We start from the raw sequence: 18,027 nt of genomic DNA, 5'->3' as shown, positions 1-18,027 counted from the left end.
GGGGGCTCTGTGCTGGATGCTGGGACTTGGCTTCTCTGGGTCTGACACATAGGCTCATACCTGCTCGGATCTCCAGTGGGTTGCGAGGAGGTACCGGTGCTGGTGCCTTGTCCTGGTGGTGACAGAGAGTCAGGAAGGGTGCTGGGTGAACTTTAGAGACCTTCAGATGGTCCAGGGCACCCTGGGGGAGAGATGAAACTCATCAGCACTTCTGTCTAAAAGATCCACACTTAATCCCCTGTCTGCCAGTTCCCAAAGCCGCCCTCATGAGCAGGAGGCTGCACTCAGGTGGCACCAGAAGTTGCCTCTCCTCTTTCTCTGAAACCCTTCATGTTAAGAAATAAATACTTTCCACTGGCCATGTGGCCTTGATCAATCACTTTAACTTAAAAATATATTTATTTATTTTTATTGGAAAGTCAGATATACAGAGAGGAGGAAAGATAGAAAGATCTTCCACCAGCTGATTTACTTCCCAAGTGACCACAGCCGCTGGAGTTGAGCTGATCTGAAGCCAGGAACCTGGAGCTTCTTCCGGGTCTTCCACACCAGCGCAGGGTCCCAAGGTTTTGGGCCATTCTCTTCTGCTTTCCCAGGCCACAAGCAGGGAGCTAGTTGGGAAGCGGGGCTGCCGGGATTAGAACCATTGCCCATATGGGATTCTGGTGCACGCAAAGCTAGGACTTCAGCTGCTAGGCTTCCTTGCTGGGCCCCACTTTAACTTTTTGAGCCTCCACGGGCCCCATCTGTAAAATGGGAATGAAGAGAGTGTGTGGACTAAGCATTCGCAGGCATTAGTGCTTTTATTCCGGCAGCAGGGGTGGAGGAAGGGGGTGTGAGTCTGAAGGGGAAAGAGGGGACAGCCACAGACAGAAATGCCCTTGATGATGGTGAGTGGGGCTACCAGCCAGACGTGGCAAGAGAAATCCTGGGCAGACGGGACCCTGGAGTGGAGAGAGTGCAGTTGCACATTGGCAGGTCCAGAGCCTCATTCCAGCACCTAGGAGAGGTGGGTGTCCTCACAGGCCAGCTCCATGGTCACCAGGAGTCTAGAAGAAGCCCAACTAGAGACATGCAGGGTGGCAGCCATGGGCGTCGATCCAAGAAGCCCAGAAGCTGGTGCCAGGGCTTAGTGCCTGATGGCCTTGTTGGAGTTGAAAGGGTCAGATAAAGCCCAGATGTGGCAGCAGGGGAGTAAAGGGCTTGGAAGTGCTGGGACTCAGCTTGGGACTGGGTGTAGTCAGGTCAAGTGACCTAGGCATCAAGCAGCCAATGAGGATCCAAGCAGTGATCATGTCCTATGCCAGGCTCGGAGCTAAGGACTTTCCGTGTGATAACCCATTGAATACTTACCAGCAGGAGGTACAGACAAAGCCCCGTTCTACCCAGTGTGCAAGGACATCACTTTGGGACCCAGGAGAGGTGGCTAGAATGCTGGGTAGCCACACTCTCCAGCTATTCATCTCCAGTGAGATGAGCCTGGTGCTGAAGGTCACGCGTTCCAGCCAAGAGGCAAGCCACGGGGGTACAGGGGATCTGGGATGATGTCACTCACTGGCGATTTCTCTGCAGATGCGAATCCACAATGCAGTGCTGGCAGGAGGTGTGGCTGTGGGCCCTTCATGTCACCTGATCCCTTACCCATCTCTTGCCATGGTGCTGGGCCTTGTAGCTGGGCTCGTGTCTATCTCAGGAGCCAAGTGCTTGCCGGTAAGGAGCTGGACCTTCAGCACCCCTTGTTTCAGTTTTGGGACCCTGGTGAGCCATCATGTGGGGCCATGGGCTGCTGTAGACAGGAGTTAGCACCTTCATAGATTGGCATCATGAAGGTCTGGTGAGCGACCCAAAGCCCAGTTGGATGGTTCATTGGTTGGGATACTAAGGAGTGGGTGAGTCCATACAGGTTTGCTGATCAGGGAATTTGTCATAAGACTGCATTGGGACCTGTATGAGGCCGTGGGGAGTCAGAGAACTCAGGAACTAGGCTGCCTCTGGGCACCCAGAAATGGCAGACACCAGGGACTGGCGTATTCAGAGAGCCCAAGGAGTCCCTGCTCCGCTTCTTTCCTGCTTTTCCTGAGTGCTGGCTGTCTTCTCACGCTGCAGAGCTGCTTCTTTTCCTTACTTCTTACAGTGCAATGTAACCTGTTGCTTAAGAAAGCTATTGAAATCTCTTGGCCGTGATTCCAGGTTCTCTGGAGAAGGGGCTTGGTGGTTTAACTCTGTTGGTGCTGTCTTCCTCAATGGGTGTTGGGGAGGGGCGTGCTACAGATACCTGCTTCGGCAGTGAACTGGGGGTGGGAGCAGCAGCACTGGGCTGGTAGTCCACTAATTGCCCACCTCCGATTGCTCAGTCCTTGCAGGTGGCTCGGTCTTTCTTTCATTTCCTAGGAGTCCTCACTGTACCAGAGAGCTCCATAATGGCCAACTGGTTACAGCTCACTTCCAAGAGAAATACACAGGGGTTCAAATCTCAATGCATTTGAAGGCATTGATGGAGGAAAAAGGCTGAATTTGGATGAGCAGTGAATACCAGGGAGTGTGTTTCAACTCCAAATAAGGAAGAATTTGCCAACAGGTGGACTTGACCAAACATGGGGCAGTTTGCTGTTCAACTTGGCAATGGGGACCGAGGTCATGTACTTCCCTGGGCTGTGAAACCCTGAGATGAAAGGGGGAAAGTGCAAAGCCAAGAACAAAGGGTACTTTGCCCTGAGGGTCCACAGTGGTCTCAGTGTCCCCGTTCCCTTGCCTAGGTCCCTGGAGAGGACTGTTCAGAGATCATGGATTGACTTCTGGGTTCCTAGGCCAGCCCCAGTTATTACAAGCACTGGGAGGGAGTGAACCAGTGGATGGAAGATCTTTCTCTGTTTCTCCAAGCATAAATATGAAATTTTTGAAAAGGAGATATGTTTATTTGGGGTGTGAAAGATTTGGAGTCTAATCATATTTTTTATAGTATGAATTTTCCATGATTTTGTAAAGGACACCTCCGTGTTGCACATTTTAACACTTGACCTGCTTCTCAAGCTACAGTTTAGTGTGGAAAGTGGACAAGTGGCAAAAGTCCAGTGGAATGACTGCTATAGGAATACACCTAAGCCAGTCTGGGACAGGTTAGGAAAATACTTCCTAGAGCTGGGGATGGCTCAGCTGGACCTTACTAAGCAGAATTAGCCAGGCAAGTAAGTGGGGACATGTATTCCAGGAGGAAGGATCACTGTGAGAAGTGCACGTGACCCAACCAGGAAAGAGAATGACATTCTTGTGGCCAAAACAGCGGCTTGTCTGGGACCTGATGAGAGGGCAGGTGCTCAGGCATGTCCCCTGGCTGGTTGAGAATAGTGGCCTTGTCAGGAGGGGAGGAGCTCCATCAAGTTTGCATCTGTGGACACCGGATGGTTGTGAAGAGAGGGGGTCAGGAGTTGGGTCTCCCCTGCAGATCTGCTCACAATGGCATTTGTCTCCAGGTGTGTCTTCACTCCGTCTTGAGAATTCATGACACCAGTGGCATCCACTACACTTTTGGCTTGCCAGGTCTCCTCGGAGGTATCACCTACGTTGTGCTGATGGCGTTTGAGATTAGCTGGGCCAACAGTGCCGGGTATGTCATCGGGTTCTCCCGCTTCACACACCCCTGCTCAGGGCGGAAACAGTATGCTCAGCATCCTGAGCTGGCAAACACACATCCAGGGCCATGTACTTTGTGGGCCTCAGGAGTGACTGGTTTATTCAGAAATTCTTCCCATACCCTGCCTTGAATGGAGCCATCACCCCCTAGGGCCACTTCTTGCTGAAAGAGGCAGCTGAGGTGCAGGTTGGAGCACACAGTCCCCAAGGCCACACAAGTGCAGCCAGAGCAGGTCAGGCTGGCTCAAAGCAGTTGGGTCTATTTCTTAACCTGCCAAGGTGGTAGCGGGCTTGCACAGTAGGGTCTGTCTTGACATCACTCGTTACCCCCACTTCCCAGTGGGCTGAACCACTTGCCGTTCGCAGCCATTCTCAGCCTTGGCTGCCAGGTTGCCAGTGAAAGTGAGAGGGAGGGATCCTGCCACAGAGCTCTGGGGAGGGCACTTAGTGCCAGCCCTGTGGGGCTTGAAGGAAGTCAGAGTAGGAAGACACTGTGCACGGGAAGGGGGCCTTGGCCAAGGTCTGATGCATGGGCTGGTGGACCAGAGTGAGGTCCTGTGTCACCTTGCCCCACCATGTGCAACAAGGCTCGTTCTGACTCCCCAGAACCCTGGCCATACCCTCCTCCATGTCATGTGAGTGTTTTCTGGATGTGCCTTCAGTACACTAAGAAGGACTTGGGAACGCTACAGGGCTTGCTGGCTGAACAGACATGACCATGAGAATATGACTGCTAATCATTCTCAGGGTTTATCAGCTGCTGCCCATGCACTGGGTCTTGTGCCAGAATGTGTGGTGGGCCCCACCTCACTTCATCTGCACACCGCCTTGTGAGGAGTGATTATTGTCTGCTAAGAGATGGCCCTATGGGATAGTTATCTGCCTGGCTCACCAGGCTGGAACTTGGCAGGCCAGGTGACTGAGGTGGGTGATGCTGAGCTCATGCAGCTCTCTCAAGAATCACAGAAGAACTAGGGTCTCTCCCAGCTCTTGGGTCCCTTGGAGGGAGAGCAGCAGAGATCCCAGGCTTCTGTGCCTGGGAAGGTTAGAACTGCAGTTTGTTCTCAGCATGTTTTTTTGTACAGCTACCTCCCAGCTCACTTGCATTTAAGATAGTGACACAAAATTCTGTTTTGAACTCATTTATATACGTGTTAAAAGATGTGAAGAAAAATATGCTTTAGAACAATAGCATCCATCTCCAGAATGCTGAGATGGCTAAACCCCTACAGGTTGCCCTCAAATGCAGAGATACAGCAGGTCACCTGGGACCACACAGGCCTACATGTAGGGACCAGGTAGCAGACAGATGGGGAGGGACTGGCCTGGTGCCTTTCTGAATCATGACGGGTGTAACTGGGTGTGAATGTCCCCCAGGGGGCTGGCAGTGAACACATCCATTAGAGTTTGTGGTTGGGAGATGTACAAACGTATCTTCCACGCTAGCAAAAGTGACTGGCAGGAAGGTGAGGCCAACAGCTCAGGAGTGTGGCCCTGTGGTGAGCAGATGCTGGATCAACAAATGCTGAGTCTAAGGAAAGATGGTGAGAACGAGTTTATTGGAACACACATATTCTATCCACTGGGTTTAAGCTTGGATAGCTTTCAGTTCAAAGAGCACTCCTATGAACGTTCTAGCACTTTCTTACCTTTACTTGCTGAAATGTACGAAGGCATTTCTGTTGAGTACATGCATAGAGTGGGATTGCTGTATCATCCACTGTTCACACCATGAGCTTTAGTGGATGCTACCAAATGGTTTTCTGTAGGAGTTAGTGCCAGTGGATCACAAGCACGCCTCTTATTCCATACGCTCTGTAGTACTGCTCTGTGTCTTCCACGTTTACCCAGCCAGCTGGCTAGCAAACTGACCGTTTTTGTCACAGCAAGTTAAACTGCACATGCATCCTGCCATGAGCACTGGTTCAAGTCCTGGCTTCCCTAATTCCTACCTAGCTATCTGCTAATGCATCTGGGGAAGCAGTTAAAGATGACCTGATTGGTGGGACACTGTTAACCACATGAGAAGACCCAGATGGAGCTTCTGGCTCCTGGCTCCAGTCTGGCCCAGCCCCAACCATTGAAGCCATTTGGAGAGTGAACCATCAGATAGAAGATTTCTCTCTTCCTCTCTCCCTTCCACCATCCCTCCTCCCTGGATCCTATGTGGGTGTCAGCTTGTGCCCTGGCTGTTCCACTTGTTCTTCCTCTTTTTTTTTTTAAAGATTTATTTTTTTTTAAATTTTTATTACAAAGTCAGATATACTGAGAGGAGGAGAGATAGAGAGGAAGTGGAGCTGTCGGGATTAGAACCAGCAGCCATATGGGATCAAGGCGAGGACCTTAGCCACTAGGCCACACTGCCGAGCCCTGTTCTTCCTCTTTTTAAAGATTTATTTATTTTCATTAGAAAGGTAGATTTACAGAGATAAGGAGACACAGAAAGAACTTCCATCCTCTGGTTCACTCCCTAAACAGCCACAATAGCTGGAGCTAAACCGTTCTGAAACCAGAAGTTTCTTCTGAGTCTCTGCATGGGTGCAGGGTCCCAAAGACTTGAATCACCCTCCACTGCTTTCTCGGGTCATAAGCAGGAAGTTGAATTAGAAGTGGAGCAGCCAGGACACAAATTGGTGCTTATAAGGGATGTCAGTGCTTGAAGGTAGAGGATTAGCTTGTTGAGCCACCCTGCCAACCCCAGCTGCTGCACTTCAGATTCAAAATGGGGCCAGTTGGTTATACACATTTTGTGGAGTTGTTGAGACAAAAAGTAGGGAAGACTTGAACCCAGGCTTGCTCTGAACAACTATTCTGAGCCCCCCCACGAAAGGACAGACAGTGCCAAGGTGCAGACTCAATCCTGGGAAACCACACACAGGGTTCCCGCAACAGTTAAATGAGAATGTGATGCCCTGGAGTTACTACGGGCAGAGGGCCTGGAGGTACATCCCAGGGCACGGGTGGGCAGGGGAGATGAGTCTGATGGCCACGCTGTCTCTCTGCCCCCTTTTCTGGGAAGAATAAAGCCTTTATCTCCAATTGTGTAATGGCAACCAGTAATTCTGAGATGGAAGTGACTTGTCCAGTGTCATGCTGCTAGCAAGCAACAGAGCTGGGACTCAAACTTGGGTTTGCTGACTCCTGGTCTAGGCCCTTGGCTTGGGATGAAAGGATGAAAGTGGGCCAGAGAGGATCCTGGTTTCAGCTTTCCCTCTACATTTCCTCCTGCATATCTGTGTGGCTTCATGAACAAATGGCTGGGCTGTGCTGGTGGCAAGAGGACACCTGCTCCGCTCCCAGCCCCACTGGCCACACTGCTGTTTGCTTTGCCCCTGATGGTCTTCACAGCCTGATGCCTATGTGACTTCTGTGTTGTCCTTTCTAGGGTCGGCTACCAGGTGCTCATCGACACCGGGGCACTCAGCCTGGCCATGGCCGTGGGCCTGGTGTCCGGTCTGCTGACAGGTCAGTGACAGTCCTGTCTCCTCCACCACAGCCCAGGACTCAGCACCCAGGCCCACCACGCACTGTCTTCTGGCTGGCTGTGTCCATGCCCACCCTCTCAGTTGTAGCTCAGGGGGATAAAGGTTCAAGCCCTGATTTTGAAAAAGACGATCACATAATTTCAGAATTGAGATAGCTCTTAGAAGTTGCCTGCTGCAGACACAGACCCTGAGGCCTGGGAGGGGAAGGACTTCCTGAGGTTCTCTATGTGTGTTGGGTGTGGGGGTGGCAGCAGCTTAGCCTTTGGGATCCAGGGTGCATCCAATTCTGCACTGAAATCCAAGTCCAAGGGACCCTTAGGCCAAAGCTCCCCCCTTTTGTTACTTAAGACATCCATAATATGATTGCACTCGAGTGTTTGTTCCCTATGTAGGAGTGATCCCTCAGGTACTAGTGACATGACAGCAAATTTCTTACCCCCATGGGCTGGTAATTTTGGTATGGGAGGGTATTGATAATTAACAGACAGATTTGTTCATGGTCAGATGGTAAAGACAAAGAAAACCAAGAAGGGGGTGCAGCGAGCACAGCAGTGTGGGGGTGGGGAGGCTTAATCTGAGAAGCTGGTCCCCCAGGAGATGTGCAGATGTGGAGGGGGTTGGGGTGCATGTGTGTGTGTCATTTTGAGGAGCTGGTAGAGCATATCATGAAAAGGCGCCAGCAAGTACCAAGGTCCTGAGACAGGAGCATGCCTTGCAAAGTTGAACAGCAAAGAGACAAAAACAGCAAGACTCCTGTGACCGGAGTGTGGCTGAGGGGCAGCAAGGGGCACGGGAAAGGTGGGATATCTTCAGCCAGGAGGGAAGGCTGCTTCTACAGCTGCGATGTGATGGGAGGGCAGAGAGCCCTGGGAGGAACTCACTCGTCACTGACTTGCACAGCAGATGAAGATGCAGGCTGTCTGCATTCTACAAGAAAGTGTCGGCAGACCAGACCCTGCAGGCGGGGAGTCGGAGGCAGAATGGACACAGAATGGCAGTACCCAGCAGAGAGTTGTAGGTCCTTGAGCACGGCCCTGCTCCTCTCTCTGGGCCACAGTGCCAGCCCCTCACACTCTTTTAAATTCCATTCCGCCACAGACTTTATGGAGTATATGCCTGTGTTTTGTGTTGCTTCGTATGTAAGCCTTTTCTTATTGCAAAGTCCCAAGGCTTTGGGCCGTCCTCAACTGCCTTCCCAGGCCACAAGCAGGGAGCTGGATGGGAAGTGGAGCCGCCGGGATTAGAACCAGCGCCCATATGGGATCCCAGCGTGTTCAAAGCGAGGACTTAAGCTGCTAGGCCACAGCGCCGGGCCCTGTAAGCTTTAAAAAAAAATTATTTATGGGACCAGCACGATGACTTAGTGGCTAAATCCTCACCTTGCATTTACCAGGATCCCATGTGGGCGCCAGTTCCTGTCCTGGCTGTTTCACTTCCCAACCAGCTCCCTGCTTGTGGCTGGGAAAGCAATCGAGGACAGCCTAAAGCCTTGGGACCCTGCACCTGTGTAGGAGACCCAAAAGATGTTCTTCGCGCTGATGGCTATGATCCACCAGTCCAAGAGTCTGTTTAAAATTAGACTTTCTAATCATGACAAATAAAAAGTCCTATTTGTGAAAAAAAAAAAAAAAAGAAGAAGTTCTTGGCTCCTGGCTTCGGATTGGCTCAGTTTTGGGCGTTGCGGCCACTTGCGGGGTGAACCAGCATATGGAAGATCTTTTTCTGTGTCTCTCATAAATTTGACTTTGCAATAACAATAAATAAATCTTTAAGAAAATTGAAAATATTTTTGTATTTGAAAGACAGAGTTACAGATAGAGAGAGAGATTCCGATCACGATTCACTCCCCAAATGGCCATAATGGCCAGAGTTGGGCCACGTCAAAGCTGAGAATCAGGAGCTTGTTCCAGGTCTCCCATGTGGGTGCAGGGTCCTTTGCACATGGCTCCTGCTGGTTCTGATTAGGTGCCCATGGACTTGATCAAGCTGGCCCCAGGATGAATGTGTTTGCCTTTGACTTATTTCTGGAGGGTGGAAGCAAACGGCTTTCTTTCAAGGCTCCATAGTCAACCCACCTTATCTCAATTCATTTTGGGATGAATGCTGTGCTCCAAATGTCTTAACATGTTATCATAAATTTAAACAGGTCTTGTCCTAAATCTCAAAATATGGAGAGGACCTCATGTTGCAAAATTTTTTGATGACCAAACTGTCTGGGAGGTAAGAATTTGAACTTAATAACATGATAGATTTTGAGTGCATGAACTTGACAAGGTTAGGAATGTATATGTGAACTTAATAGGAATGTATATGTGAACACACAGAAAGTGAAGAATCTTGGGGGAGGAGCAAATCTGCAACCTGCCTCTGTGTGTGTGTTGGTAGAGGGTGTTGGTGAATGTATGGTGTATGTATCTGTGTGTGTGGGTATGTGTGTACGTTGCTGTGTTTGTGTTGGTTTGTGATCTGCTGCACTGTTTGTGTGCCATCATGACTGGCTCACTCGCTGTCACCCCACTATCTTCTTCGGTGATGGGTGTCACCTTCCCTGGTCCTCAGGTTGGTGCTGGAGGACGCTGGCCAAAAAAGGGAAGTCAGACCAGCAGAGACCAGACTGTTGTCCAGTGTCACACTTTGAGGGTGGCAGAGGCAAACTAGGACCCCAACCCTTTGAATTCCAGCCCAGTCCTTTGTGCACCTGGCATCCTAGGTATGGATCACTAAGGAGAACGGAGAATCAGCCTTATGGGCCCACAGGGGCCAAGAGTAGAGGGACCCTCCAGACAACCTGCCATTTCTCTTCCTGTTCTGCTGCTCTCACAGCATTAATGAGCCATAGTCCATGTGCAGTGAGCTCAACATATTCAAAGATACGTTTACATATTTATATACCACCAGGAAAGCATTGCAACTGAGACAAGAATCACAGCCATCATCCCAAATCTTTCTTGGTGTCCCTTTGAAACAGTTCCCTCACCGCCCCACTCAGTCCCATCACCAGGCAACCACTGACCCACTTCCTGGCATTCTAGATTGTATTTTCCATGATTATAAGTGGCATTAGTAGTCTGGCTGCTGGAGAGTTGCCTGTGTTGTGTGTAACCTGCCTTCTCTGCCACCAGCTTCTCTGCATGCTCGGCGGCTCCTGGCAGCCCAGCCTTCCAGTCCTTTGCAAGCATTCTTGCTCCTCTAGCAGAACAAAGAAGCTAGAGAAGTGGATGAAGCCATGCATTCATTCCATGAGTATTAATTGGGCAACTACTAGATCCTAAGCACTATGCTAACCAGTGTGGATTACCATAGTGGGACCCAGCTCAACCAAGTGAGTCGTGATAAATATTTGTTAAATAAGAGAGAGAAATCTGAGGATCCCCCCCTCTGATCTGACCCCAGCCGCTTTGTCAGTAAAGTGGAATGGGATGTCCGATTCCAGCACTGTCGGCAATGTAGGATGTGAGTGGGTTCCTGAACCTCCCCCAGCAGCAGTCTTTGTTCTGCCTCACCAGATCATTTGCGGGATCAAATGAGGCAATACTGTTGGCACCAATACTCCATAAAATGCAACCCCCACCCACAGGATTGCTGAAGTTTCTTGCTAGGGGTGTCATCTACCCTGAAGGAACATGAGAGCAGAACAGCTCTCCCATGGCAAGCCTATTGTTTCTGATTTTTCAACACACCTGATTCTAGCCTCTCCACAGTCTTGCCTAAGACTACTCTTAAAGATGAGCAGCTTGAGGCCTGCGGAGGTTAAGCTGTCCAAAACGACAGTGCTCAGACATGAAGGGGAAGACGATGTGCGTTTGACCCCCCCCAGGACACCCCACATCTGAATGTGCTCTGGCAGCTACTCCATCCTCCTCCACCCCCCGACAATCTTCTGCTTTCTTTTCGTGCAGCTGAGTAGACCCGTTTATCCAGCAGTGTACAGATACCAGCTTGCGTTGGAATGCCAAACACCTATAAAAAGGGCAAGGATTCAAATTTCCAACTGATAAATCCAGGAGTTGGGTTTATGCATGTGTGTGTGTGAAACACTGAACAAGGCATTCAAATGCTGTGGAACACCCAGATTGCATTTCCTAGACTACCAGGACTGGAAGGAAAGTTGAAGCTAGCCCATGGCCAGTATCATGGTGCAGTGGATGAAGCCACTACCTCTGACATCCCATCATCAGTGCTGATTCAAGTCCTGCCTGCTCTACTTCCAGTCCTGCTAATGTATCTGGGAAAGTGGTAGAAGATGACCCAAATATTTGAAGGCCCTTGTATCCACATGGGAGACTAAGAGTTCCCAGCTCTTGGCTTCAGCCTGGTCCAGCCTGGATGTTGCAGCCATTTGAAGAGTGAATCATCAGATGGAAGCACTCTCTCTCATTCTGTTTCTTTTAAACAAAAAAGATATCTAAGATCCTGAAGCTCCATCTGGTTCCCCATGTGAGTGGCAGGGGCTCATACAGTTGGGCCATCTTCTTGCTGTTTTCTTAGGTGCATTAGTAGGGAAGTGATTGAAAATAGAGCAGCCAGGACTTGAACTGGCACCATATGGGATGCCAGCATCATGGACAGTGGCTTAATCTGACCTCAATAAGATACATCATGGAAAAAGAATAAACAACTAGCCAGGTGGCATTGCCAGGGATGGGAGATTTTCAGTTCCTGAAGGCACCTGTCTCTCTTTGGACAATTTATTGAAATGCATTGCTTCACCCACTAATCCATCCCACTAAATGTGCTAGCTAACCTGTGACAAATGCTGTGTAAAAGCGCTGGGGGGGACACATGTAAATGCAACACAGTATTGGGGGGTTCCAAGAAGTTGGAGATGTTAACCCCCATCTCCGTGTGTATGGAGGCTTCAAAGGGTTTATGAAAGATGGACTTAAAGGTATTCATTTTGGTGCAAAAAATGCAAATCCATGCAGAGTCTATTTCCCTGAGTTTTTTGAAGACCCCATCATAGTGTATAATGGTCCTCAAATACTCATTTACAAAATTTGAGTTTATAATAGTTTTCAAGTATCTTGTGTCTTCATTAAGAGAATAAACTACTTTCTTCATGTCTTTAGTTAATAAACCAGATTTTATCTTGCACTTTGCAAAGCACAAGGACTCACAAACATGAAATTAAAAATGTTTTAATTTGAAAGACAAACACATGCATGTGTAGATCACGTGCTCTCCCATAGGCTGATTCATTCTCCAGATGCCCTCAGTGGTTAGAGCTGGGAGCTGAGTGCAGACTTCCCACCCAAGTCATGGGGACTCAACTACGTGAACCCACACCTGCTGCCGCCCAGGTCTGCATTAGCTGGAACCCGGGCGCTTAGACCCAGGCACTCTGTTTACAGGATATGTGTTTCCCAACCAGGGGTTTAATTACTAGACCAAATGCTTGACCTTGTTTAAAAAAAATCTACAATGAATTTTTCTAAAGTCAAGAAAGGAACTTTTTGCAAGTCTACTGTTCTGAGTCCAGTTGTTTCTTGGTATATAAGCGTTTCAGGTTCCATTGTGATACCAAAATCTGCAGGAGCTGAAGTCCCTCATTATGGCATAAAGCTCATACCCTCCCATATGCTTTATTTAGAAAAAAAATCATTTATTTGAGAGGCAAAGAGGAGATAAAGAGAATGAATATGTATCAGGGAGAATGAGCTCAAAGCAGCCATGACATCTACTACCATTTGGCAAAAAACAGAAAGTGTTATGAGTTCTTCTTGCTGACTTATCTAATACACACATACGTTATAAAATATATTTACATATACACATATATACATGTCATACATATATGTGTGTATATATATATATATATAAAGCTACCCTTGCCATATTGCTACCACCCTTGCTTCTGATTTTTTTAAAAAATATTTATTTATTTATTTGAAAGGCAGAGTGTAGGGGAGAGGTAGAAAGAGGCAGGAAGGGCATGAAAGAGAAAATCTTCCACGTACTGGTTTATTTCCCAAATGATCCTGATGTCTGGAGCTGGGCCAAATTGAAGCCAGGAGTCTGGAGCTCCATCCAGGCCTCTCACTTGGGGAGCAGAGGTCCAGGCACTTAGGCCACCCTCTGCTGTTTTCCCAGGTAAAACAGGGGGCTGGATTGGCTGCACTGCAGCTAGGACTGGAACGGGTGCTCTGAAAAGGGATGATCCTAATGGCTGCTTAATGTGCTGTGCCATAACACCAGTAATCTGTTTCTGGTTTAAATAAATGTTTTAGACCTCTAATAAGGGTTAGTCAATGCTTGTGGAACCAAAGTAAGAAGAGTTGGGGTTTCAGGTTAAGTGGTAAGAAGCCTGACCTCAGACAGGTTCCTATGTTTCTGAAATTGTTTCTTCATCTGTGAAATGGGATCCAATTCTAAGAGTGTGCTCAGGATCCACCCCGCCCCCGCCCGCCGCAGCACTTAGTCTATGAAAGGAGGAAGTAATATTAGCTCTAGGGATAGGCCGTTAATCAAGTGCTTAAGATGTCTGTGTCCCATATTGGAGTGCCGGGGTTCAACATACAGCCTTGACTCCTGACTGTATGGGGTTCCTGCCACCCATGGGGGAGACAAGACTGAGCTCCCAGCAACCGGCTTTAGCCCAGCCTCGTCCTGGTTGTTGCAAATAGTAGGGGAGCAACACAGCGGAGAGAGCTTGCTCCCAAAACAAATGAAGCAAGAAACCAATGATAACTGTTCTTGCCAAGGGTTTGAAAGAGCTCACATTGACTGATTCACAGAAGACAGCCCTGTGTGTTAGCTACCCTGGTTCCCAGCTCCACAGTTCTGGTTCTGGATTACTGCACATGTGGTGGAGCCAGAACACAGCACAGCCAAGAACCAGGAGCGGAGACTTGCAGAGGGCTAGGCAGCTCTCTTCAAACACTTGGAAAGACTGGCAGGAAGCAAAGAAAAAGTTCTCCTTAATGCTTCTGCTGAGAATTTAACTCATTTAAGGGGGGCCGTGCTACACATCTCAAATCATTTCAACTGTTTGTGAGCTATGTGTGTTGGTAGTGGTATGTCCCCTTGTCCCTGGAGGTATTTAACTAGCAAAAGAAAGTCTGTCTTGAGTGTTTTCTAATTCAGTCTCTGTGTAGGACTCTCTAGGGCAGTGGTGGGCAGCTGCAGGCAAAGTGCAAAATTCAGGACATCTAAAAAAAAAAAAAATCCAGCACACCTGTAGCAGGCTCACTTTGCAGCAGACAGCACTGTGTGGCCCCGGAAGGATGTTATCAACAGCCAAGTGAACCTTGGCAGGAGACAGGTTCCCTGCCCCAGCAGGTCTTCCTAGAGACATGGACGTTAGTTTTGTGGGAGGATCTGGACAGTCCCGGTCTAATGGTTCGTGCATAACATGAATGTTTGCTCTGGTTTTACAGTTTCCTCATTTGGCTGTTGGATTTTAAGCAAACCTGTCCACACAAACAAGCTGTCTGCAGGCATGACACCTTCCTCCCACGCTGCCCATCTTGGTTTGCTCACCGCACTCGTCGCAGCAACGTGTACTTCTGTGTGATGAAACGGGGTCAAGTGTCAGTATACTATTTTAAAATAAAATATGAAGGATGTGTTTTAGTGCTAATTTAATACTTCTGGTTTCCTTTAAGATCATTATTTTCTTAGCTCTTGACATAATTAAGGTTTTGGTTCCATTTTATTGATGACACCTAGATTCTTTCTCATGTTTAAAAAAATTGTTTTTTAAAGATTTATTTATTTTTTATTGGAAAGGGAAGTTTACAGAGATAAGACAGAAGGATCTTTCATCTACTGGTTCTCTTCCCAAGTGGCCACAATGGCCAGGGCTGAGCTGAAGTCAGGAGCCAGGAGCTTCTTCTTGGTCTCCCATGTGGGTGCAGGGTCCCAAGGCTTTGGGCCATCCTCTACTGCTTTCCCAGGCCACAAGCAGGGAGCTGGATGGGAAGTGGAGCATCTGGGACACAAACTTGTGCCCCATATGGGATCCTGACACTTCTAAGGTGAGGGTTATCCACTGGGTCATCACACTGGGCGCCTTTCTCATGCTTATGAAAGAAAGTGTATCCCCTAATCACCTCTTGCCTGCTTCAGCAATATAATAAAAGGAAACAGGAAAATTAAGGATTCCTTTGAAGTTAGTTCTTATAGACATAAAAATGTAACGCCCATTTTAAAGATTTGTTTTATTTGATAGGCAGCTCAAAGGGAATGAGGTGGGAGAAGGAGGATCTTCCATCTCTTGGCTTACCCCCTGCTCCATGCCTGAGGTAGGAACCAGGAAGCCATCTGATTCTCTCATGAAGGAGACAGAGGACCATATGCTTGGGCCATCTTCTACCACTTTCCCAGGCACATTAACAGAAGCTGGATCTCAAGTAGAGCAACTGGGACTTGAACCAGCCCTTTTATGGGATGCTGTTGGTGCAGTGGACCCCAGCTCCCTGATGCCATGTTTACTGGCAGTCTTATGAGACCAGGGCATTTCCTGGGCAGTCTGAATCATTCTGTGGGTTGAGGATCTGGTCATGTGCAGAGTGGGGGGTGGGTCACCTTGGGATTAGAAAACTAGTTTTCTGACTCCGAGATCATTTTCTTTTCCATGTTCTTGGGTCCCTCATGTGTAAGGGGGGGGGGGGGGCTTCAAAGATTTTCTCCAATGCTGTCTGTGGCTATATGTGAAATGATGAAAGTGACAGCAACACTCTCCAGTTCTTGGGTCATGTTCTGGTAATTAGACAATATTCGAAGCGCAGCAAGTCAACCTGGCTGATGTGAAGAGAGCCCCATGGGGAACCACAAGACACGCTTGCTCTGTGCGCCCTTCAGGGCCGCTCGTGGCGTACTTACTTCACCAGGACAACATTTCAAGCTGTAGTTCTGAAGAGTAGGACTCCATTTTACTGATACTGGAGCCGGTGGAACATAGCTGTTTGCATTTATGATTGAGCTTACTGCTCCATCAAGCTTAGTGACTGGTCAGGGCAGAAATACAACGAAACACAGAATCCAATTATTGTGAGAATGACAAATTGGCACCCAAGCATGACACAGGTGACTCCTGTCTCATTCTCATCCTTCTCCTCTTTGCCCCAGTGGTGGTGGTTGGTTCCTGGAAGAGATCCCCCCAATGGGGCCAAAGGGTCGTGGGCTTCTCTCTTCCAACATTGCTACTCATAAGGCCCTGAAATGCTACTGAGGCTGAAATGTTAACAGGTTTTTTGTTAACACTGCATAAAGTATGAGACAGAATTTTGTTCACAAAAAAAAACAAAAAAACATTTTTTAAAATAAGGGGTTAGCTTGTGTGAGAGCCGGGGCTGGGGGCAGACCTGACTATGCAGCTGCAGCCGCTAGTACATGAGTTGACTGGTGCAAGGAACAAACTTTGTCCTGCACCAACTGGCATCCACGAGAGCCAGGCCTGAGGACCTCCCAGGCAAGGTTTCTTAGGGGGTTCCCACACTAGGTGGCTGCTTTCAAACTCCAATGTGAGGGCAATCACATGAACCTGGCGCACATGTTGTAGGACTGGGCCACCTTGGTTGCCAACTTCCATTCAAGCAGAGAGCATAGCCAGACGAACACGAAAGACGGACAGATCACCTATGCCAACACAAGACTTCGAGTACCTCATCAGAAGCTGGAAAGCAGGACGGACTGAACAACACTCCTGGTCAGGCTTTGCAGCAAGTACCCAGGTCTGTGCTACATTGAGGTAGACCAGAACAGGCCTTAGGAAGAATTTCTCATCTCTGGTGTAACGAAGGTGACAGCTTCTCAGAACAATCAAGACCACTCAATTAACACCCTCAGAACATTCTTCCCCACACTGGGGTCTCCAAGGTGACATCTCTGACCCTGAGCGCTGATGTATTTTTTTTTTAAGATTTTATTTATTTTTTATTACAAAGACATATACAGAGAGGAAGAGAGACAGAGAAGAAGATCTTCCATCCGACGATTCACTCCCCAAGTGACTGCAATGGCCGGTGCTGCACCGATCCAAAGCCAGGAGCCAGGAACCTCTCCCACATGGGTGCAGGGTCCCAAAGCATTGGGCCGTCCTCAACTGCCTTCCCAGGCCACAGGCAGGGAGCTGGATGGGAAGTGGAGCTGCCAGGACTAGAACCGGCGCCCACATGGGATCCCGGGGCGTTCAAGGCGAGGACCTCAGCCACTAGGCCACGCCGCCGGGCCCGCTGATGTAGTTTTACAGCAAGGAGCAGCGTATTCCTTCTGTCTCTCTACTGCCTGGACACAGGAGACAAGATGAACACCCCCACTTCCCCCAACACCAGTCCTCTCCACCCTACTCAAAGGACCACATGGGTCTGCCAACCCCTTATTCACGTAATCAATATTAAAATTATTTTTTTCCAGTTTTTAAAATAAAGGCCCAGAACCGGTACGGGGATGCAGCACGTGCATCGTCCGCCTTTGGCACTAGCATCCCGTACGGACACTGGTTTGTGTCCTGGCTGCTCCGCTCTGATCGATCCCTGCCTGAGAAAGCAGAAGAGGATGGCCCAAGTCCTTGGGCCCCTGCACTCATGTGGGAGACCTGGAAGAAGCGCCTGGCTCCCAGTTCCAGATGCATTTGGCTCTGGCAGTTGAGGCCATTTGAGGAGTGAATCAGTGGATGGCAGATTCTCTCTGTAACTCTGCCTTTCAAATATTCAAAAATTCTAAAAAGAGGCATTGTAGTATGGTAATTTTAGCTGCCATTTGCAACAGACAACCTGTATGAGCACTGATTCGAGCCCCAACTGCTCCACTGCCTATTCATCTTCCCGCTGTTGCAGCTGCGAAAGCAGCAGAGGGCAGCCTGAGTACTTGGGCCCCTTCACCCATGTGAGACGTGGCTGGAATGTCAGACTTCCAGCCATCTGAGGAGTGAACCTGCAGAGGGACCATCTAGCCATCTCTCCCTCTGTAA

At 48.9% G+C, this 18,027-nt stretch overlaps 1 protein-coding gene across 2 annotated transcripts in view; it reads left to right on the top strand.

The window, feature by feature from the left end:
* Nucleotides 1-14,694, top strand: part of RHCE (Rh blood group CcEe antigens) — a 36,209-nt gene extending 21,515 nt beyond the window's left edge. Inside the window, exons 6-10 of one of the 2 annotated variants that reach the window (XM_004592235.2) lie at nucleotides 1,573-1,710; nucleotides 3,471-3,604; nucleotides 7,016-7,095; nucleotides 9,262-9,335; nucleotides 14,492-14,694. In XM_004592235.2, coding sequence (XP_004592292.2) covers nucleotides 1,573-1,710; nucleotides 3,471-3,604; nucleotides 7,016-7,095; nucleotides 9,262-9,335; nucleotides 14,492-14,518 — 453 coding nt within the window. In that variant the 3' untranslated portion in view covers nucleotides 14,519-14,694. The remainder of the gene's footprint in view (nucleotides 1-1,572; nucleotides 1,711-3,470; nucleotides 3,605-7,015; nucleotides 7,096-9,261; nucleotides 9,336-14,491) is intronic. The other variant, XM_058677039.1, reaches the window with a different exon arrangement.
* Nucleotides 14,695-18,027: the final 3,333 nt, after the last annotated feature.

The sequence above is a fragment of the Ochotona princeps genome, chromosome 2, assembly GCF_030435755.1.
Source record: "Ochotona princeps isolate mOchPri1 chromosome 2, mOchPri1.hap1, whole genome shotgun sequence".
Taxonomy (NCBI): Eukaryota; Metazoa; Chordata; class Mammalia; order Lagomorpha; family Ochotonidae; genus Ochotona; species Ochotona princeps.
Note: the sequence above shows the minus strand (reverse complement) of the source record. Positions and strands in the feature narration are given on the sequence as shown.